This window comes from Ochotona curzoniae, unplaced genomic scaffold, assembly GCF_017591425.1.
Source record: "Ochotona curzoniae isolate NIBS_2020 unplaced genomic scaffold, NIBS_Ocur_1.0 contig_65, whole genome shotgun sequence".
NCBI lineage: Eukaryota > Metazoa > Chordata > Mammalia > Lagomorpha > Ochotonidae > Ochotona > Ochotona curzoniae.
In genome coordinates, this window is record NW_024466508.1 from 362993 (window position 1) to 384748 (window position 21756).

General features: G+C 68.4%; 4 protein-coding genes across 5 annotated transcripts; 1 reads left to right on the plus strand and 3 right to left on the minus strand.

Annotated features, from left to right (window-relative positions):
- Nucleotides 1-1900: 1900 nt before the first annotated feature.
- Nucleotides 1901-4303, minus strand: HGH1 (HGH1 homolog). The gene is made up of 6 exons (XM_040991585.1): nt 3246-4303; nt 3055-3155; nt 2866-2964; nt 2654-2745; nt 2444-2566; nt 1901-2357 (listed from the first exon to the last, which is right to left on the minus strand). Exons 1-6 carry the CDS (start codon nt 4301-4303, stop codon nt 2241-2243), a joined length of 1590 nt encoding a protein of 529 aa, XP_040847519.1. The 3' UTR covers nt 1901-2240.
- Nucleotides 4304-6760: 2457 nt separating this feature from the next.
- On the minus strand, nt 6761-14361 carry WDR97 (WD repeat domain 97). Its single transcript, XM_040991586.1, has 23 exons — nt 14247-14361; nt 13997-14133; nt 13182-13798; nt 12972-13093; nt 12148-12847; nt 11924-12066; nt 11597-11833; nt 11428-11518; nt 11193-11325; nt 10981-11102; nt 10825-10885; nt 10294-10683; nt 9997-10212; nt 9784-9912; nt 9624-9701; nt 9148-9282; nt 8981-9073; nt 8525-8704; nt 8255-8452; nt 7964-8085; nt 7719-7881; nt 7140-7576; nt 6761-7047 (listed from the first exon to the last, which is right to left on the minus strand). Exons 1-23 carry the CDS (start codon nt 14359-14361, stop codon nt 6765-6767), a joined length of 4902 nt encoding a protein of 1633 aa, XP_040847520.1. The 3' UTR covers nt 6761-6764.
- Nucleotides 14362-14470: 109 nt separating this feature from the next.
- On the minus strand, nt 14471-17805 carry MAF1 (MAF1 homolog, negative regulator of RNA polymerase III). 2 transcript variants are annotated; one of them, XM_040991638.1, is made up of 8 exons: nt 17701-17805; nt 16973-17092; nt 16767-16895; nt 16529-16694; nt 16322-16443; nt 15506-15625; nt 15010-15132; nt 14471-14915 (listed from the first exon to the last, which is right to left on the minus strand). In XM_040991638.1, exons 2-8 carry the CDS (start codon nt 17053-17055, stop codon nt 14894-14896), a joined length of 765 nt encoding a protein of 254 aa, XP_040847572.1. In that variant the 5' UTR covers nt 17056-17092; nt 17701-17805; the 3' UTR covers nt 14471-14893. The 2 variants fall into 2 exon arrangements, with proteins under 2 accessions (XP_040847572.1, XP_040847571.1); XM_040991637.1 differs by having other exon boundaries at nt 16973-17152; nt 17701-17790.
- Nucleotides 17806-17991: 186 nt separating this feature from the next.
- Nucleotides 17992-21638, plus strand: SHARPIN (SHANK associated RH domain interactor). The gene is made up of 9 exons (XM_040991635.1): nt 17992-18439; nt 18514-18687; nt 20137-20248; nt 20329-20470; nt 20551-20659; nt 20906-21059; nt 21136-21251; nt 21338-21463; nt 21539-21638. The coding sequence occupies exons 1-8, from the start codon at nt 18233-18235 to the stop codon at nt 21452-21454; spliced, it is 1131 nt and encodes a 376-aa protein (XP_040847569.1). The 5' UTR covers nt 17992-18232; the 3' UTR covers nt 21455-21463; nt 21539-21638.
- The last annotated feature ends 118 nt before the right edge of the window (nt 21639-21756 follow it).

A 21756-nucleotide genomic window follows, 5' to 3' on the forward strand; every position in this document is an offset into this window, starting at 1 on the left:
AGAGATCCTTTCATTACAATGGACCTGAACTGGGGTGCAGGTGGGGGACACAGGGAGAGAGCTGGGGTGGAGGGCACAGGGAGGAGCTGGGGTGTGTGGTGGGGGGCACGGGAGGAGCTGGGGTGGGGGGCACGGGGAGGAGCTGGGGTGTGGGTTTGGGGCACAGGGAGGAGCTGGGGTGGGGGTGGGGGCCACAGGGAGGGAGCTGGGGTACGGGGTTGGGGGCACGGGAGGAGCTGGGGTGCAGGGCACAGGGAGGAGCTGGAGTGGGGGGCACAGGGAGGAGCTGGGGTGCGGGGTGCAGTGCACAGGGTGGGGTGAATGCTGTGGGCAAGGGGAAGCAGAACAGCCACAGGGATGTGGGAACTGCCCCCACGTGCCCCGTGCTGTGCTGCACAAGCAGTCCCAGCTCCCAGGTCCAGCAGCTGAGCCTGCTCCTGGGGGCCAGGATCCCTTCTGCCCAGGGGCTCTGCAAGATTGGGGGGAAGAGTCCAGGAACAGGGCACCGCTCAGCAGAGGACAAGGGCAGCAGGGCTCTGGCCAGGGTGGCCATCCTGTAAGGTTCCTGGGGCTCCCTGCTCAGGGGCTGCCACGTCACCTGAGGCTCACTCCACTGGACGGTGCTCATAGCCCGTCTGAAGCGCCCGGGGCTTCCACTGCCGTTTCTTCAAGTACACCCCAGGAAGGCAGCCCAAGGTGACACCCCACATCCTGGGAGCCCCCAACACGTGGAGACCCAGAGGGACTCCAGGCTCCTGGCTCTGGCTGGCCCAGCCCCAGCCCAGCTGTGCACATCTGAGGCGTAAACACCAGTTAGTCGGCCTTTCAAATAAACCGATCTAATGAAAAAGACAAACGTAGACCTCCCCGTCCTAACAGAGCTACGCTGACTGGGACACCGGTTTATCTCATTGATACATTGAACAGGTGTGCAGCAACTCGGCCGGAGACTGCCACTGGGCATCCGGCCGTGCCCACCTCCCATGCCGGACCCAGCTCCAGCCAACTTCAGAACTCAAGATGGTGCGTGGAATAGAGAAATGGACCACTACAATTTCAGGATCACGATGGACAATGCAAGAAAGCTGTCCCCTTTATTTATACAGAAGCAAACTCTGGCCCAGACTTTTTACGTCATGGTCAAGTGGGTGTTTGCAGGGACAATTCTGCCGTTTGTTAAACCTTAAAGCTCTCAACAGACATGCATATCAATCAGTAACACATTCCTGCTACAATCCTCTTTCCACAACTTCATCTCCAATCAGTTAAGGGAGGAAGCGCATCACAGGGGGAGGGACCTAAGTAAAGATCAAGGAAAGGGCCCGGTGTGATAGTGTGGTGGTTAAAGTCCTTGCCTTGACTACGCCAAGATCCCATATGGGCGCCAGTTCTAATCCCGGCAGCTCCACTTCCCATCCAGCTCCCTGCCTGTGGCCTGGGAAAGTAGTCAGGACAGCCCAAAGCCTTGGGACCTGCACCCATGTGGGAGACCTGGAAGGGGTTCCTGGATCCTGGCTTCGGATCAGCGCAGCACTGGCAGTTGCAGTCACCTGGTCACCTGGAGGGTGAAACAGTGGACAAAGATCTTCCTCTCTCTCCTCCTCTCTGCACATCTGCCTTTCCAATAAAATAAATAAATCTTTTAAAAAAATAAAGATCAAGTAAAGAGGGAAAGCACTCTTCAGATAGAATCCCACCAATGCAGGGACTCAGCCCTTGACTAGCACATGGCCGATGGGGGCAGCCGGGACAGCAGGGACAGTAAAAGGCCCCTTTGTGACATTATCAGCAGCATCAACTTCCAAGCTCACTGGTAGTAAACATTAACTCCGCAGTGGCAGACAATGCCTGAACAGATTACAGAAATCTCAGTGGGGTTGTCCGGTGTCCACGCAGAGGGGCTGGAGCTGCCTTCAGGTGGATGCAGAGACACCCGGGCCCTGCCGTGCAGCGGGACATTCCCTGCAGCCCTGTCTGCAGTGGAACAGTTCACACCCTCGTGTCCTCCACGTCCACATCACGGACCCCAGCATCCCTCCCCCAAGACGGGTAGCAGCAGCCTCCTTGGTCCACCTCTCCTCTCCCCATGCCTGGAGCCTGTGCTCTTGCTGGCACCAACACGGCTGGCACGGGCAGTTTCCTCCCCTGCAGGGCTTGGCAGCCATGGGTCCCCTGGCCTCGCAGCCTGAGCTGTCCGGAGGACGCAGGGCCTGCTCGGGGCAGCGCGGCCCAGGGCCGTGTCAGGACCCGGGGCCCGGTTCCTGCTCCAGCTGTTCCAGCCGCTTTGCCACATGCTCAGGCACCTGGACCTCCAGCAGGTTCTCCATGCCTGGCTCCGGTTCATCCCCGATCAGCACCTGGCGGGCAGGAGGTGGGGCAGGGGCCAGCGGTGAGCCCTGGCCCACAGTGGGTGCCCTGCCAGGCCCTGCAGCCCCACACACACCTGAATGAGCTTCTCACAGGCCACTTTCACGTCTGGCTCTGGCTCCCAGCTGTGCAGCTCACGGAGGACCAGGTAGGCGCCCTGGTCCCGCACCTGCTGCCGGCCAGCTGCAGTGGCTGTCAGCTGGGGAGAGAGCAGGGTGCCTCGGCATGTGCGCGCCCACTCGCAGCCCCGTGCCCAGGCGCCCACCCGCGCCAGGACGCCCCTCACCAGCATGACAGCTTCTATGAGCATCTTGCGGATGTCAGCATCAGGCTCCCGCTGTTTGTCGGCCGGCAAGTACTGCAGGTCCACGGGCAGCCCTGGCGGGTGAGCGCGGGAGCTGCTGGGGGGCCGGGCCAGGCTCTGGCCGGTGACGCCCCACCCGCTCAACTCCCTGCAAGGTGGGGGGGGACACCCTCCTGCACGCCCAAGCCACTCACTGTCCATCTCTTCCTCGGAGAATTCCTCAGGCCCGGCCAGAGGCAGCAACAGGAACGGAAGGATGTCGACCTCCGGGCCCAGCAACCACTTGTGGTGTCCTGCACGTGAGGAGGAGGGCTCAGGGACGTGGTCGGCCCGCGCCCCCCACCACAGCGTCCACGCCCCAGCTGCCCCCGCCCATCACTCACGGTGCTCGAAGCAGCAATTCCGCAGCGTCCCCACCACCCCGCCCCTGCGCACAGAGGAATCCTCGTGCTGGGTTAGGGGCAGCAGCCGCTGGACCACGCACCTGGAGGGAGGGACCTCTCTCGTTGCCGGCCCCGCTGCCTTCCTCGCCCCCGCCACGGCCCTGGCCCGCGTGGGTGCCCCGGGGTCTCACCTGTCGGGGTCCAGCAGGAAGGAGCGTGCCGCGGGCTTGTGGCTGAGGTTGGAGAGCAGCGGCCCTAGGTAATGCAGGGGCGCGCGCGCATTGTAGCCGGGGGTGCACAGGGCGCGCACGACGCGCTCCAGCCCCGACCCCTCGGCGGCGCCCGTCAGCGCCTCCAGCAGCACGGCGCAAGGCGCGGGTTCGCGGCTCAGGTTGGCCAGCGCGGCGGCCGCCTCGTCGGCCCAGGGCCACTGCGGGTCCAGGGCGCGGCCGAGCAAGCGGGCCGGCAGCCCGGGGTCGGCCGCCAGCAGCGGCCCGTGCAGGCTGGGGTCGGCGGCCAGGTTCACGAGCGCGCGCGCGGCGTCGCGGGCAGGGGCCGGGGCCGGGGCGGCCGACAGCTCTGCCAGCGCCCGCAGCAGCTCCGCCTGCCCGGCCAGCAGCGCGCGGCCCGGCTCGGAGCCGGTGAGGGCCAGCACGTGCCGCGCCGCCGCCGCCTGCAGGTCGGCCCGGGCGCCCGACGCCAGGAAGGGCAGCAGCTCGGCGGCCTCGGCCCCGTGCGCCTCAGCCTCCCCCGTGCTGCCCGCCTCCCCCGTGCTGCCGGCCGCCCCGGCCTCCCCGGCCTCCCCCATGCTGCCGGCCGCCCCGGCCTCCCCCGTGCTGCCGGCCGCCCCGGCCTCCCCGGCCTCCCCCATGCTGCCGGCCGCCCCGGCCTCCCCCGTGCTGCCCGCCGCCCCCGCCGCCCCGGCCTCCCCCATGCTGCCCGCCGCCCCGGCCTCCCCGATGCTGCCGGCCGCCCCCGCCGCCCCGGCCTCCCCGGCCTCCCCCGTGCTGCCCGCCGCCCCGGCCTCCCCGATGCTGCCCGCCGCCCCCGCCGCCCCGGCCTCCCCCGTGCTGCCCGCCGCCCCGGCCTCCCCGGCCTCCCCCGTGCTGCCCGCCGCCCCGGCCTCCCCGATGCTGCCGGCCGCCCCCGCCTCCCCGGCCTCCCCCGTGCTGCCGCCCCGCGACCCGCCCTCAGGGAAGCGGAAGTCGCAGGGGCCAACCGCGGCGGGGGTGAGGCCGGAGCGCTGCATTGTGGGCCGACCGGGCGCCCCGCGTGGCCGGGAGGCTGACTGCGAGCCTGTCTGCGCGCTGCCCCGTGGGGCTCCCGCGCCCCGCTGCCTCGGGCACCCCGCGGGGTTGAGACTCACTAAAGTTTCTGGTCAGCTGGGAGCTGGGTGGGCGACGTCCCTCCCGAGGGGTCTTGGATGGGCAGGTGGTCTGCAGAGGTTGGGCGGAATCCCCCGGCCCAGTCCTGCGTGGCTAGTGACCCAGCAGGTGGGCCTTCGCCACAGAGGCACCCAGGCTGGTGTCCCGGGGAGGTGCCGGCCCCGACAAGGCCAGGCCTCGCGGGGGCGGTGGGCCGAGTGCTGGGACACCTGCCGCCTGCGGACACCCCTGGAGGCAGTGCACAAACACATCTTTCCTGGAGGAAGCCTTGCTAGGGGCTGGGCACTGCGGTGCAGCAGGGTGGCTCTCGAGTGAAAGGCTGAATTGTAAAGGTGACTGTGCTCCTGGGAGTCTGGACTCTCCCAGGAAACAGCTGCCCCTGATAAACTCTGCTTCTGGAAACGCCAGGAGCCAGGCAGGGGATGGGGTCTCGGGGCTGAGGATTTCCAGCATGCTGCTTCGCTAAATTCCAAGATTGTGCACTCTGTTTTTATTGCCTGTTTTCTGTCCCTCATCACGTATCTGTCCACTGTCCTGTACTGTTCCTTCTCACATAGATACTTGTTATAACCCCCCATTTACCGTGTGCAATGCGCTTCCTTGCTCATGGCAAGAAGTGGCCGCCTGACAATAGATATTTCACTTGCCCTTGGAGTCTCGCTTGGTTTCTTTGGACCCCAACACACAACAGCCACCCACCACCCCATCCCGTGGATGGGAAGGAAGAAAAAGCAGTGACCACACAGAAAAGTGAGCCAAGGCTTCTTCCCAGGGAGCCCTGCCCGGCCTGGGCAGCCGGGCAGAAAACCCAGCTGTGTGCTCGAGGGCGCCCCAGGACCCACACCAGATCCCCAGGTGCCGGGGTCTGCTGCTGGTCACCCCCACAGCCAGGGGGCTGCTGCTTCATGGTCTTAGAGAGCCGCAACGCCTTCTGTCGCGGGGAAGTTTGGGCTCAGCAGAATTTCCCAGCATCCCCACCCTCGCCCACCCTCAGTTCGACAACATTAGCCTGAGACCATATAGATTCCCTGGACCCTTATTTCTTTGAATTTAGGGGCAGACAGTCACTGTCTGAATGCGGCAACAGGGCCCTCCACTCGCATGCACCAGAATCCCACACAGCTACCAGTTTGTGTCCTGGCTGCTTCCCTTCCCACCCAGCTCCCTGCTTGTGGCCTGGGAAAGCAGCAGAGGACGGCCCAGAGCCTGGGACTCTACCTGCGTGGGAGGAAGCTCCTGGCTCCTGGCTTCAGATCAGTTCAGCTCCAGCCATGTGGCTACTTTGTCACTCATTTTCTCTGTAAATCTAATCTGTCTTTCCAATAGAAGTAAATAAATCTAAAAATAAAAATAAGTGTGGCAACAGCCTGGGCTGGGGGCTCTGTGCAGGTCTGCCCTGCGGCTGGTAAGGTCCAATGGGTGGCACTGAGCCATTACCACCACCGTCCAGGGTGTGTCGGCCTGGACAGCCCTGCAATCCGGCATGCCCAGGTGACCGACCCACATGTGCATGGTCAGGGTCCGTTGGGATGCCACAAAACAAAAAGGCCAAAAGCTCAGAGCATGGCCATTGCCACGACCCCACCCTGGTGCTGACAGTGTCCACCTGCTCTGCATGGGCGTCTGCCTGCCCTGTGTGGGAATGTACCTGCCCTGCGTGGGTGTCCTCCTGCCCTGCGTGGGCATCCACCTGCCCTGCGTGGGTGTCCACCTGCCCTGCGTGGGTGTCCACCTGCCCTGTGTGGGCATCCACCTGCCCTGCGTGGGTGTCCACCTGCCCTAAGATGTATCACTGCCCACTTGGTCCTGGCCTAGCTACGCACAGGCCCCTTTCCTAAGCACCAAAGCCTCTAGTCCGGCTACTTGTCCAGGAGCAGCCAGCCCTGATCGGAGGCTGTAGTCCCTGCAGTGCCCGCACTGTGGAGTCTGCCCAGCCAGCCGAGAGCATGGCCACGCCAGGCAGGCAGCACCCGTGGACTGGAGGGAGGGATGAGGCCTTGAGCCCTCCAAGGTGTCAGCTTCCGCTTCCAGGGACTGGGGAGCCAACCACAGCCCCAGCCAGGCACGAGCGCCTGAGGCTACGAGCCAACAGCATGGCCGCCTGCCACAAACACGCATGGCCTCCAAGGGCGGCGGGGAGAGTGAGGCTGGGCACGGCTGACACGGGCACCGGGTGTGTGTGGAGGGTCTCCTGACCACACCGCTGACGCTGGCAGCCTCCCCCAGGCCTCGGTCCCAGCAAGCGTCTGCGGGCCACAGGCCCAGGGTGTGGCCCAGGGGCTTTATTCCAGACACGCTCCAGCGGGCGGGGGGCGCGGGAAGGGGTCAGCGCCAGCTGTCAGGGTCCGCGAGCTCCGGCACGAAGTAGCGCTGCAGGAGTGGCCGCAGCGGCAGCGGGCAGCGCGGGCGTGCGGGCCGGGGCCAGCCCGGCGGGAAGGGCTGCAGCTCCACGCGCGGCAGGGGCAGCTTGAGCGCCCGCAGGGAACTGTCCAGGGCGCGGCCTGCGGGGCGCGTGGACTGGAGGCCCCAGCCCCGCCCGCACTCGCCCTGCAGCATCTTCTCGGGACTGGGAGCCGGCACCTCCTGGAGGCGCAGGATGGGGCAGCGCCTGCGGGAGGAGGCGGGTTGAGCTGGGTGCCCGCTGCCCCTGGCCACCCCAGTGCCCTGGCCACCCCGCTGCCCGCAGCCGCCCGCCCGCACCTGACGTCGCGCGGCTGCCGTCCCACCGCGTTGGGCGCGGGAGAGCGCAGGCGCTGCGCCTCTTCCCAGAGCAGGATGAGCTGGTTGGCCCGCTGCTGCTCGCAGAAGTAGTTGAGGGCATCGACGCAGCCCAGGTCCAGCACTTGTGTGCGTGACCACTGCGTCCTCTCCAGCGGCGGCAGCGGCAGCGGCGTGGCAGCCGGGGGCCCGAGCAAGTGCGGTCTGGCGCCGGACGCCCCGCAGAAGCTCTGAAGCGTATCCGAGAGCGTGTGCTTGGTCCCCAAGGTGCGGGATGGCAGCCCAGGCGCCTCCACCTGCGAGGGCAGCTCGGGGACGCTCTGCCCCGGCGCCCGCGGGGTCTTTGTCGCTGGGGCCTCTTTGGGCGGAAGGGCAAGCAGACAGAGCTGAGACCTGGCTGTTGGACGCGTGGCTCTCGCCTGCTGGAGAGGAGCGAGGGGTCAGCAAACAGCGGAGTCCCCTCTCCTGTCTGGAAGCCCCAGCCTCGCTCCCACCCCAGCCAGGAGCTGCCCCGCCTGGTCCCGCCTACCCGCCCCAGAACCCGGAAGCACTTCAGGGCACCTGCAGTTGCTGCACCATGCCCTCCAGCTTCTGGTAGCAGAGTTTGCGCAGCATGGCCTTGGAGGTGAGCTGGGTGCCCTGGGCCCACGTCAGCATCTCCTTCAACAGGAAGCCCTGTGGGTCCTGCAGGCCCAGCCCGTCCATCAGCCTCTTGAGTTCTGGCCTGGGCCGGAAGCATGGGTGGTCACCGTGAGATTCCAGAGTGGGACAAGCATGGCGGGGAGCAGTGGGCGTGGGGGACGCACCAGCAGGACTCCGGGGAGTAGAGGACGTAGGACATGAGCTCCAGCACCACGTCATGGCTCTCCAGCGAGCAAGCCAGAAGCAACTGCAGCGCCAGCAGCACGAACTGCTTCTGGGTGGGGTCCTGGGCGGGACGGGGCGGGGGGGGGCTGGGTGCACGGGCCTTGGGGATGGGGTCCTGGGCAGGGGGCTGGGTGCACGGGCCTTGGGGACGGGGTTCTGGGCGGGGGGCTGGGTGCAAGGGCCTTGGGGACGGGGTCCTGGGCAGGGGAGGGAATGAGTGGAGGGGTCACCTGGAAGTTGGGCGGCTCTTCCAGGTTTAGTAGCTGCAGGACGAGGTCCTGCAGCCGCCGGTGTACATCACTACCCAAGTCCGGCAGCAGCCGCAGAAGGGCATGTAGGATGTGCGTGCGGTCAGCCCAGGAAGACTCGGTCAGCTGGCACAGCAGCAGCTGGGCCAAGCCCTCCACCGTGTGGCTCTCAGGGTAGGCCTGTGGGCCGATGGGGGCAGTCAGTGGGTGCCCGGACCCCTGGTGGGCCCTGCACCCCAAGCCCCTCAGTACCTGCAGGGTGAAGGTGGGGAACATTTTCTTGAACCAGTTCTGGCTGACAAAGAAGTGCAGGAACCTGGGGAGGTGCGTGTAGGGCTCCTGCCAGACTGCGTGCGGGTGGCGAGGCTTGGCGCCAGCGCGGCCCTTGGTCCTGCCGGCCTTCGGACGCTGCAGCCTCAGGTCCACAGTGCTCTGGAGGGGGCGGGGCGGTGGACAGGGCAGCCGACGGCTCCACGTCCTGGCGCTGTGCCCGCCCCACCCTGCTGCCCCCTGCTCCTCAGTCTATACCGAAAGCTTAGGCTCCAGCAGCTGCTCTGACCGCGAGCTCAGGGAATCAGAACACTCCTCGTCCAGATCTTCCTCCTCCTCCTCCTCCTCTTCCTCCTCTTCCTCCTCCTCCTCCTCCTCCTCCTCCTCCTCCAGCAAGATCATCATGGTCTCCTGCTCCTCCTCCTCGTCCTTGGGTACCGTCTTCCCCCGCAGCCACTGCATCCACCTCCTCTTCCAGTTGCTGTTGGACCGCCGGGTGCGCCGTAGCCACTCGTCATAGCTCTCATGTGGCTGCTTACGGGGAGGCTCCCGTGAGGCCCTGGGGGGGGCAGAGCCCACCCTGCACCCCCGGCTCTGCCCCTTGCCTTGCGTCTCCTGCGTGCACGGGACCTGAGCTGAACCAGGGACCCCAGGTGGCCGACCTCCGCCGGCAGCCACAGCTGCTGCAGCAGCACCGAGTTGGGCACACAGCCCGGGAAGTTGATGGGTGGCAGGCGGCCCTGGAGACGGGCGTAACGGGCCGAGACCCTGCAGCCAACTCTCCTCACTCAGGTGCCCCCACTGGTCCGTGCCAGCCCAGGGACCCAGCAGGGACAGCTGGAGGGGGGTCAGTGTGGCTGTGAGAGGTGGGGGTGCTGGCAGAGTCCTCACGTGCCACGACTCTTCCCCCTGCCCCCTCGGCCTTGGGGCTCGGTCCCCCACGGCCCCTGCCCTGGCCGCACACCTTAAGCAGGTAGGAGGCGGGCAGGCAGAGCTGTGCTTCGCCAGGCAGAGGCGCTGATAAGCAGGGGCCAGCGTCCATAACAGCAGGACACAGAGGCACAGGGCACTGGGGTCTCACCTTGTGTATGGTGGTGGGAAAGAAGCCCCGGAGCTTGGACAGGCGCTCCCTCGGCCGTCGCTTCAGCAGCAGGGGGACCTGGGGGTTGGGGGGGCAGAGGCTCTGCACCAAGCTCTGGTCCTGTCCCCGCATGGCTCCTCGCGCAGCCTGGGACCCTTACCCGGTGCTGCAGGTAGGACAGCGAGCTCCGGCCCCGGACCGTGGCCATCTCCCAGGGGAGCTGATCTGATGACAGCACTGCGTCCATGCCCAGGCCCAGCTCGTAGCTCAGAGAGGAGCGGGCTAGGAGCTGGGGCAGCGCCAGAGTCAAGCGTCAGTCGGACCAGGCCAGCAGGTGGCAGGGGCTAGAGGTGGGCTGCCGCAGTGGCCTCACCTGGGATGCCTTGCTGTGCACCCCCTGGTGGGAAGGCCGGAGGGGCAGGGTGACACGGGGTGGGCGAGCGAAGCGCTTAACCTGGGTGTCCACGCCCTGCGGGAGCTGGGCCCTGGGCGTAACTGTCTGCCGCCTAGCACCAAGCAACTTCAACGGGTCCCCGGGGTCTTGCTCCAGGTTGCTCCACTGCTGGGACTCCCTTCCAGACTCAGGGTCCTGGGGAAGCAGGTGTGGGGGTCAGACCCAGCAGAGGCGGGGCGAGGGGAAGCGGCAGGGAAGAGGCAGAGGCACAGCCACCGGCAGGGGCGTGGGGGGATGGGGCATGGGGGGCAGAGGCACAGCCACCGGCAGGGGCGTGGGGGGATGGGGCATGGGGGGCAGAGGCACAGCCACCGGCAGGGGCGTGGGGGGATGGGGCATGGGGGGCAGAGGCACAGCCACCGGCAGGGGCGTGGGGGGATGGGGCATGGGGGGCAGAGGCACAGCCACCGGCAGGGGCGTGGGGGGATGGGGCATGGGGGGCAGACGCACAGCCACCAGCAGGCCCGCACTGCCAATGGCGCAGAGGTACTGGCTGAAGGCCTCCTGCCGCTGCCTCCAGGACAGCTGGGGCGGGGCCTCCGGGACCACCAGCCCCAGCCTCAGCTGCTGAAGGTCTCGGTTCCGGGCCGCCAGGCTGTCCAGATCCTAGGGGGGGCCAGGGCTCATCCTGCCCTCCTGCCTCCCGCTCCCCCTGCCCTCCCGCTCCCCCGTCCTTCCTCTGCATCACAGACACAGAGGCCCCAGGCTCAGCTTTGCCTGGGCAGGGGCAGTGAGGGGCCCTCACACCTCCGTCAGCTCCAGCTCCTGAGGCTCTGCCGTCTGGTGACGGGCCAAGGGCAGGGCTGCACTGCAGACAGGGACAGACACTGGCAGGGTGTTCCGGTGGGAGGCACCCAGCCCACCGGCCCCTGCCCCCAGGAGCCCTGGGCAGAGCTGGCCCACCTGAGGCTGGCCGCCCGGCGCAGGGCGAGCAACCTGTGCAGCTGAGCTGCAGGCGGCAGCTCCTCAGGGGTCAGCGGCAGTGGGGAGTCATCCATGACATCGGGGGCTTTCTGACACAGTCTCTGAAGGTGAGAGGAGAGCCTGCGCCCAGCCCTGGGGGGCCGAGGAGTCGGGCTCACTCCCCCACCGCCGCCCCTGCCCTGGCCGCACACCTTAACCAGGTAGGAGGTAGGCAGGTAGAGCTTGTGGTTCACCAGGCAGAGGCGTGAGCCCAGCGCCAGCACCAGGTCACCACCGTTGCTGCAGAAGGCCAGGGCCTGAGGGGCCCCGCTCAGCTGCAGGAGCCTGTGTGGAGCCTACCTGTCAGGGAGGGGCCCTGGCCCCATCCACCCACCCAGGGCAGCCCCGGGGTGGGGAAGCACTCCTCCAGCGCGGCACCGCACCCACCGCAGCAGGCGGTTGTCGGCGGTCCAGACACGGACCGTGCAGTCCAGGCTGGAGCAGGCGTACAGCTTGAGCGGAGGGCAGCAGCACAGGCCTGGCATGGGCGACTCCAGGTCAGGGCTCTGGCAGCGCGATGTCCTGGTGACCACACAGCACCCGCCCACCTCCTCACCGGTGATGTGATCCGAGGGGTCGTCCTGGGGTCGGTGGTCCCAGCGCGGGCTCTTGCCCAGGCCAAACTGCACCAGGCCATAGGTGGCACTGCCAGGGTCCTCAAAGCCCACCGTGATGCGCTTGCCCAGCGCACAGAGCCATGGGGCTGGGTGGGAGCAGGAGAAGGTGCGTAACAGGCTCAGGCTGTCCTCAGCGTAGGGGAAGACACGCCACATCTTCACCGTGAGGTCTCCGCCTGCGCGGAAGGGGCAGGCAGCCCACACTGGGCCTTGTGGAGGGCTGACACAGCTGCGGGGCAGGGGCAGGGGCAGGGGCAACTGCTGACCGGAGGACACGATGCTGCTCCAGGTGGACGCAATGGCCATGACCGGGCCTGGGCTATGCGCCTCGGTGCGGAAGACCGTCTGGGACGTGAGCACATCCAAGACCGACAGGAACCCGTCCGTGTGGCCCAGCACAGGCAGAAACCTGTGGGGCCACGCAGCTTGTTGGCTCGGCACCAGCCCTGGCCCCGTCTGCCCCACGTGCGTGCCAGCTCCCTGCACCCACCGGTTCTTGCTCTTCCCGGCCCGGGCCGCCACGCTGTGGTGCAGTTCGCCCCTGTGCTGGCGCACGAGCTCCCAGGTGGCGAAGGCGCTGGCGGCGTCTGGGAGGTGGCTGTAGAGGTGCAGGCAGCAGCGCTGCGGCTCTGAGGGCGGTGGCGGGGGCAGGCGGTGCAGCACACGCATGGGGCAGCTCGCCGCATTGGCGCGCACCAGGTGCCCAGCTCGGGTCAGCAGCCACAGCGCCTCACGCGGCAGGCAGTAAGCCACTGCCGCCGCGCAGTCCTCGGGCTCCAGCAAGAGCACGCTGACCAGGCGCCCTGTCGCAGCCGACAGCAGGTACACGGAGCCGTCAGCGCAGGCGCACACCAGACGCGGCGGCAGCGACGGGTGCACGGGCATGGGCAGCGTGGGCGCCACCTGCAGATGCAGCACGGGCGCCGGCAGCTGTGCCAGCGGCGAGTGGAGCTCACGCAGGGACCAGAGCCCCAAGCCGTTGGTGCTCAGTGAGAGCATGGGCCAGCCCGGGCCAACAGGGGCCAGCAAGCGGCTCACACGCGCCGACAGCGCGTCCTGGCACCAGCAGCACAGTGACACTTGGCCCACTTGTGCCGCCGCCTGCAGGTCCCAGGTGCGCAGCGTCCCATCCTGCGAGGCTGACACCACGTGCGTGGTGCCGGGGAGCACAGCCATCGCTGTGACCGGGCCTGGGCGTGGGGGGAGGAAGGGGCTCAGGTCACCCCTTGTGCACCACTGGTCGCAGGTGGACTCAAGTGCGCCAGAGCAGCAAGCGTTCTGGGCAGCTGGGAGTGGACGCGCTGCAGCCCACACCTGTGTGGCCCACAAACACCATCCGGATCTGCCAGTCGGACTCCCACACCTTCACCGTGGTGTCACGGGATGCAGTCACCAAGGCCTCCACCTCCTCGCAGTACGCCAGGTCCGATACGGTGCTGCAGTGGGCAACACTTCCTGTGGCCCAGGCCCTAGCAGGCACCCTGGGACACCCCTGCCAGGCCCCTCCTGTCCAGGCCCTCTCACGTTTTGTGCAGATCCCGGCGCACATCCACAAGAGCCCAGTCCTGCAGGTCCAGGGTGAGGACTGCAGAGCCGTAGGCCACCAGGCAGCGTGGGAGGCCGTGAGGGGGCACCGGCCACAGAGCCAGTCGCTTCAGCGTCCCCTCTAGGCTGGCCGGGAGCTGCAGGGGCGACCCCCGTGGCACCAGACAGCGACCCCCCGAGCGGAACCTCCACAGCGCCAGGCGGCCGGCCTCCTCCACCACCAACAGCAGCCCCAGGTCAGGTACCGGCAAGCAACAGGTGATCTCGCAGCCTACTCTGGGCTCACTGGTCCACAGCAGGCTGAGGTCAGCCCGCAAGATGGCCAGTCCTGCCGGGCCCCAGCCCACAAAGCGGCCCACGGCGCCCAGTGGGCCCAGCACAGCCGCCAGCCCCATCAGGGCGCCGGGGGCCAGCAGCTTGCCCTGCGCCCAGCCATCCCTTCGGTGCAGGTGCAGGCAGCCCTCACCGTCGAGCACCACGAAGCGTCCGGCTGACGGGTCTATTGCCACGGAGCGGAGCCCAGCAGGGACCTCCAGACGGCGCAGGGGCTCCAGGCCGTGGGTCAGGCGCGCGACCCGCAGCTCTGCTCGCTTCTCCTGCGGAGGGGCGGGGAGACTGCGGCGTTTGGCTGCGAGGGCAGTCCAACGGGGCCAGGACCCAGGGCGAGGTGGGGACCCCAGGAAGAGGCCAGGACCCCCAGGGCGGGGTGGGGACCCCAGGATGAGGCGGTTCCCCCAGAGAGGGGCGGGGGCCCCAGGAAGAGGCCGAGCCCCAAGGCGAGGCCGGAGCTGCACCTTTTCCACCAGGTCGTGGAGGCCTGCGCGCAGGAGGAGCCACAGCTGGCGGGCACGGGCGCGCACCGTGAGGCTGCGCCACCTCTGGCTGCCGGCCAAGGACTGCGTGGCGTGCGGGGGTCCCGAGAGGCGCAGCTCTGCGGGCGGGGGACCGGGTCAGCCGGCCGTCAGCTGGCCGTCAGCTGGCCGTGCCTGGGCGCGGGGTGGCCGGCCAGGCGGCCAGGCCGAGCCGCCGGAGGACCCGCCTCACCGTCCTCCTCGGAGAGCAGCCCAGGGTCGGGCACGTCGCAGGCCTCCGCGTCGTACAGGTCCTCCTCCTCGGCAAGCAGGCCGTCCCCTGCGGGGTCCGGCGCTGCCCCCTCCATCTCGGCGGCCAACAGTCCCGGGGAGCGTTGCCCACCGCCCCTCCCGTTGCTAGGAGTCCACGGCCGCACGCCCCGCCCCGCCCCCACCCGGGCCGAAACGAGGGCCGCGCCAAGTCAGGAAACTTTTATTTGAAACAAACGAGCTGCAGCAAAGTGACACTCAGTGCACACGGCCCAACGGGCGAGGTGAGGAGTCGGGGGCGCCGAGGGCCATCCAAGGTCAGAGCCGGGGGCTGTGCGCGCAGGGGTCCACACACAGGGCCCCGCGGGCTGGAGTGTGGCCCCGGAGGGAAATACAAAAATAAACTCTGTGGTCCAGCGTCCTTGTCGCCGCCGCTGTGTCGCAGGGTCCCTGCTGCCCAGCGCAGCCTGGCACGGGGCAGGAGAGTGCAGGCTGAGCCCAGAGCCGGCAGGCGTGGCCGGGGGCAGCGCCGGGCTCCGGCCAGCAGCAGGGCGGCCCGGGCACCTCAGGCCAGCAGGTGTGCGCCTGGTCCAAGCTGGACGAAGCTGGCTCTGCTCCTCCTCCTCGCCGTCACATACAAACCACAGGGACTCTGGCCGGGGGTGCACACAGAGGGCCTTAAGGAGCCCCCACCCAGAGGTGGGGCACAGCACCCCCACGACCCACTGCCCAGGCCCGGCACACACCTGTCCTCCCTGGCGCCGGCCTCCTCCGCCCCCGCCTCGCCGCCTGGCTCTTTCTCCATCTCCTCTTCCCCCAGCTCCATGTCCAGCTCCTGGCCGGACTCCGACGGGGTGTAGGTGGAACCGCTGCCGAGACAGGGAAGTCCCTCAGGTCCGGCCGGGGAGGACGCCTGGGCTGGGCTGGGCTGAGGGGAGGACACCCCGGCTGGGCTGGGCTGGGCTGGGCTGAGGGGAGGACTCCCAGGCTGGGCTGGGCTGGGCTGAGGGGAGGACACCCCGGCTGGGCTGGGGCAAGGATGCCCGGGCTGGACTGAGCTGGGCTGGGCTGGGCTGGGCTGAGGGGAGGACACCCAGGGTGGGCTGGGCTGGGCTGAGGGGAGGACACCCCGGCTGGGCTGGGGCAAGGATGCCCAGGCTGGACTGAGCTGGGCTGGGCTGGGCTGGGCTGGGCTGGGCTGAGGGGAGGACACCCAGGGTGGGCTGGGCTGGGGCGGCCGACCTGATGGAGCGACAGCTGAAGAAAACAATGCGCTTCAGCCGCTTGTTGTAGAAGAAGTAGTTGAAGGACCAGAGGCTGCCGTCTTCCCCGAAGGGATCTGAGTCCAAGTCGGGGTTATAGCTGGGGGTGCAAGAATGGGGAAGGAGACTGAAAAGGCCCCCATACCCGTGCCCCAGCCCTACATGTCCCCCCCACATCTCCACATCTCCCCGTCCCCCCATCTCCCCATATCTCCCCGTCCCTCCATCTCCCTGTCCCCCCATCTCCCCGTGCCTCCATCTCCCTGTCACCCCATCTCCCCGTGCCTCCATCTCCCTGTCCTCCCATCTCCCCGTCCCCCCCGTCTCCCCACCTCCCCGTCCCCCCATCTCCCCATCCCCCACATCTCCCCGTTTCCCCCGTCTCCCCGTCCCCCCATCTCCCCGTCCCCCCATGTCTCCCCGTCCCCCACGTCTCCCCACATCTCCCCGTCCCCCCCGTCCCCCAAGTCTCCCCGTCCCATCTCCTTGTCCCCCCACATCTCCCCGTCCCTCCATCTCCCCATATCTCCCCGTCCCCCCACGTCTCCCCGTCCCCCCGTCTCCCCGTCCCCCCACGTCTCCCCGTCCCCCCACGTCTCCCCGTCCCCCACGTCTCCCTGTCCCCCCACGTCTCCCTGTCCCCCCACGTCTCCCCGTCCCCCACGTCTCCCCGTCCCCCATGTCTCCCCGTCCCCCAAGTCTCCCCGTCCCATCTCCTTGTCCCCCCATGTCTCCCCATCCCCCAAGTCTCCCCGTCCCCCACGTCTCCCCGTCCCCGTCTCCCTTGTCCCCACACCTGTAGATGTCACACTCAGCCAGACAGATCTCGTCGTCCACAGCATCCCACAGCTGCGGCCTGAGGGCCCGGAAGTCGTCTCGCACAGCAGAGAAGAGGCTGCAGTTGACAGCGTTCACCACCTAGGAGGGCACGTCCCAGGCTGACGGGGCTGGCCGTGCCCCCCACCCCCGCAGGACCGGCGCCCTGGGGCCTCCTGGGCCTCACCCAGCTCAGGCTGGGCTCCCGGCTGAACTCGTGGCTGCGGGCCGCGCTGAAGTCGTAGTCGGGCCGGAAGGACTCATTGAGCGTGGCGATCAGGTAGAAGAGGGTCTTACGGCTGCACGTGTCGCTGAGCGGGCCCTCGTCCTCGCCGCCCTGGCTCCTGCCCAGCCTGCGGGCACACGGAGTCAGCGCCCCCCCGGCTCGCGCCCTGGCTGCCTGGGGCCGCCGCAGGCCCACTCACCTGCTGGGGCTCAGGCCCGAGGTCTGCGGTGGGGACAGTGCCTCCAGCACGTGGGGCTGACCCTCCTGGCAGAACTGCTTGAACATGTGCTTGTCGTCGCCTGCCATCTTGCACGAATAGCTCTCAATCCTGGGGGTGCAGGCAGGACCGTGGAGGACCCCCACATCCCCCGTCCTCCCACACCGGCGCTGGGCACAACGCCTCACCTGCCAATGATGTGTGCGTCTCCCGTCTCCACCGTCAACTGTGAGTTGATGGCCTCGAAGCTCGAGTTCTCCAACAGCTTCATGTTCTTGTGTGCGGGGTGCTCCGGGGGGCTGTGCTGCCTGAGGGCCGACGGGCAAGGCTGGTGGTCTCCCCGCCCGCCTGCCTGAGAGCTCTGCTGCCTGGAGGGGCAGGGGAGCCCCTCAAGATCTCATTTCACCTCCTTCCCTAGGCTCCCCACCTCCATCCTCCAAAAAGCAGCGCCCCCCAAACCCGGACTAAGTGGGGAGGGTCCTGCACCCCACGGAGGGCCCGACGGACACCTGCCGGGGCTCTCCTGTCCCGGGGCTGCCTCCTGGTATGGAGGGAAAGAGCCCCGTGACCCCGCTGGGCAGCGCCGACCCTACAGCCCCGTGACCCCGCTGGGCAGCGCCGACCCTACAGCCCCGTGACCCCGCTGGGCAGCACCGACCCTACAGCCCCGTGACCCCGCTGGGCAGCACCGACCCTACAGCCCCATGACCCCGCTGGGCAGCAGGGACTCCGTCACCCCGTGAGCAGCACCGACCCCGTGACCCCGCTGGGCAGCAGCGACCCCGTGACCCCGTGACCCCGCGCGGCAGCGGCTCCGGCCGCGACTACAACTCCCAGCAGGCAGCGCGCCTCCGGCCCAGGAAGCCGTGCGCGGGCAGCGGGGCCCGGGGGCTGCGGCCGCAGGGCGGACACCCACCTGCCTGGCCGACCAAGGCCTCGGGCCGTGGGCCTCAGGGCCTCGGGCCGCTCCGCCGCGACGTCCCGTCACTCCCGGCCCTGGCGGCCCCCACGGCGCGCCTGCGCCGCATAGCCCCGCGCCCTGCCCCGCGCCGCCCCGCCGCGGACCGCCCCGGGTGCCCGAGAAGGCCAGCCAGCGACCGCCGCTCCCCGCCGGACAACAACAAGCGTCCGCCGGGCCCGGCCTCACGCCTTGGAATGGCCTGCTGCAGCCTCCGGGTCCCGAGCGCGGACCGCCATTGGGGGCGGGACCCGTCACTCAGCCGGGCCTTGCCCGCGGACTGGCTGGCACAGCTGCCCGTCACGCTCCTGGCCCGGCGAGCCCGCCTTCCTCCGCGGTACCGATTGGCTGGGACTTGTGCGGCCCCGCCCCTGGGCGGGGTGGGGGCGAAGCGCCGACCCGGCTCCCGGAACCCTCGGCTAGCGGCTCACGTTTCCGGGCGGCGGCGGCGCGGGGCGTGCCCGTCACCCGGAAGCGGCGGGCGCTGCAGATGGCGCCGCCGGCCGGAGGGGCCGCGGGGACCGGAGCGGCCGCGGGGTCCAGCTCTGCCGCCGTGCTGCTAGCCGTGCACGCCGAGGTGCTGCCGCTCGACGCCGGCGCCGGGGCCGAGGCGCAGCTGCGGCGGCTGCAGCTGCGCGCCGACCCCGAGCGGCCCGGGCGCCTGCGGCTGGACGTGCTGGGCGCGGGGCCGGGCGCGGTGAGTCGGGGCGCGATGAGTCGGGCCGGCGGGAGGCCGCGGCGCGCGGACGGCTGAGCGCGCTGTCCCCGCAGGTCGGCTGGCAGTGGCCCCTGGAGTCCGTGTCCTACGCCGTGCGGGGCCCCAGCCAGCACGAGCTGCAGCCTCCCCCGGGCGGCCCCGGCGCGCTCCGGCTGCAGTTCCTCAGCTCGCAGGAAGCGCAGCGCTGGGCGGCCCTGGTCCAGGGGGCCTCGCTGGACGGACAGGACCGACAGGACCGACAGGACCGACAGGACCGACAGGACGGACAGGACGGTGGGTGCTGGGGGGCCGGGGCTGGCCTGCTGAGGGGCCGGGCAGCTGGGGGGCTGGACGCACCTGTCCTGCTGACGGGGAGCTGGGGGGCTGGACGCACCTGTCCTGCTGACGGGGAGCTGGGGGCCTGGGCGCACCTGTCCTGTTGACATGGGGAGCTGGGGGGCTGGACGCACCTGTCCTGCTGACGGGGAGCTGGGGGGCTGGACGCACCTGTCCTGCTGACGGGGGGCTGGGGGGCTGGACGCACCTGTCCTGCTGACGGGGAGCTGGACGCACCTGTCCTGCTGACACGGGGAGCTGGGGGGGCTGGGCGCACCTGTCCTGACATGGGGGGATGGGCGCACCTGTCCTGCTGACATAGGGGCTGGGGGGCTGGACGCACCTGTCCTGCTGACGGGGAGCTGGGGGCCTGGGCGCACCTGTCCTGTTGACATGGGGAGCTGGGGGGCTGGACGCACCTGTCCTGCTGACGGGGAGCTGGGGGGCTGGACGCACCTGTCCTGACATAGGGGGACGGGGGCGGGGCTGGGTGCACCTGCCCTGCTGAGTGAAGTGAGGACGGGGGGGCTGGGCGCACCTGTTCTGCTGACACGGGGGGGACGGGAGTGACGGGTGAGGCTCAGGAAGGTAAGAGGCTGAGAGCACGGAATCACAGGACTGTGGGTGCCGTGGTGGAGCTGCACTGCTGCTTCATGAGCCTAGCAGAGGGAGGCAGGGAGAGAGGATGGCATAGCCTGTCGGGTCAGGCAGGAAGGGACAGAGCGACAGTCGGGCCATTTGCCAAGCAGGGAGGAACGTGAAAACACTCCTGGGAAAAATGGAGTTAAAAGTTAGGGGCCAGTGCTGTGGCATTGCAAGCTCATCTCCTGCCTGCAGTGCTGACCTGGACATGGGTGCACCACTGGCGGCTCAGCTCCCTGCTTATGGCTGGAAAGAGTGCCTGGGCCCCTGCCCATGCGGGAGACCCAGGAGCTGGCAGCTGATGGCTCAGCTCTGGCTGTGGCAGCCTGTGCGGAGTGACACAGCAAGTGGGACTCTCTATGACTTTCAAATAAAATAAGTAAGTTTTCTTTTTTAAATGTATGTTGGGATACTAAAGTGTTGCACATACGTGTAAAGTGACTTTTTGCAAAGTTGCAGTTGAGCAGAGGCAGCCTCTGGCTCACTTGGGTGGCTGCAGCGAGGACTGGCCAGGCTCACGCTCTTCCCGGGCCTCCCTGTGGGTGCAGGGACCTCGGCACTCCGGCTGTTTCCCAGGCCGTAAGCAAGGAGCTGGAAGGAAAGTGGGGCCTCAGGAGGGCGGAGAGGCCAGCCTGCCTGGGGGCACCCTGCACCAGCAGCAGTGAAGCATGGGCCAAGCTGGGACACAGGGCCCCATCTCCCCTCCATCTTACCTCCTAGGCAGTGGCAGCCCACCCCCAGCCCCACCCAGTCCCCCTGAGGCCCCCACGCCCAGAGCCCCCCAGCATGAGGTGGATCTGCCCTGGAGCTCCGGCGGCCAGGTGGAGAACGGTAAGGGTACGGGTAGGCAGCCGGGCGGGCTGGGGTGGGCACTGGGCACGCAGTCCCAGCTGTCCACCCTCGCCCTGCAGAGGAGCTGGCGGGACGCCTGGCCCGGGCCATCGAAGCTGGAGATGAGGAGGGGGCGGCCCACGCGGCAGCCGCGCTAGCTCAGCATCACGCGGCCCTCAGTGTGCGGCTACAGGAGACCTGCTTTCCCCTGGGGTCCCTCAGGTGAGGCCCTGCCCACCCCGTCCCAGCCCCGCCCGCCCCGCCGCTGCCCCACCCGCCCCCTGACCCTGAACGTGGCCCAGGCTGCAGGTCACAGTTGAGGACGCCGCGTCCGCTGCATCCATGGCGTCATCAGCCCACATCTCGCTGCAGGTCCACCCGTACAGCACCATTGCCGCCCTGCGGGAGCAAGTGAGCACAACCAAGGGCCACTGGCCTCCCTGCCCGGTCCCCGGCCCAGCCCTACACTCTGGCCCTAGGTGTTCTCCGAGTCTGCCTTCCCTGCCCAGTCCCTGGCCCAGCCCTACACTCTGGCCCTAGGTGTTCTCCGAGTCTGCCTTCCCTGCCCAGTCCCCAGCCCTACACTCTGGCCCTAGGTGTTCTCCGAGTCTGCTTTCCCTGCCCAGTCCCTGGCCCAGCCCTACACTCTGGCCCTAGGTGTTCTCCGAGTTTGGCTTCCCGCCTGCCGTGCAGCGCTGGGTCATCGGGCGGTGCCTGTGTATCCCTGAACGTAGCCTGGCCTCCTACGGCATCCGGCACGACGGAGACCCTGCCTTCCTCTACCTGCTGTCAGCCACCGGAGAGTCGCCAGGCTAGTCCCCGGTCCTGTGGTGTGAGGGCAGTGAGGGTACAGCCTGGCATGACCCTGAACCTGCTTCCTGTTGCAGGGTTCAGCCCTCAGCGGCCCCTGAAGACAGAAGGGGAGCTGAGGCACCTATGTGGCCAGCCACAGGGGCTGCCAGGGGCTCAGCCGGCCAGCTCCAGCCTCCCCAGCCCCTTGCAGGTGAGCCAGGTGGGAGTGGGCAAAGCCTGGGTGGTGCTGTGCCACCAGGAAGGGCAGGGAAGCAGACCCCTGTCCCTTTTTCCCAGCCCGGCTGGCCCTGTCCTTCATGTACCTTCATCAACGCCCTGAGCCGCCCAGGCTGTGAGATGTGCAGCGCCCAGAGACCCTGTGCATGGGACCCCCTGCTCCCAGCTTCCGCCTAGCACCCCGAGGTACCAGAGTGGAAACCCCCGGGGCAGCGGAACTGGAGTGGGCCAGCAGCCCAGGCATGACTGGTCTATTCCCAGGTGGTGGAAGACACGGCCAGAGGCCCTCGGTCCTGGATCACTTCACGACCATCTCGGGGCAGCTTTGCTGGGGAAGGGACATTAAAGATGCTCAAGAACTGCCTGTGTCCCTGCCTCCGTCTTTGCCACGAGCCGCCCCAGCCCTGGCCATGGGGCCCGAGTCCTTCCCGAACCCCCAGTCCAGATGCTCCCCCACAGGGCAGGATGCAGTGGGTCTA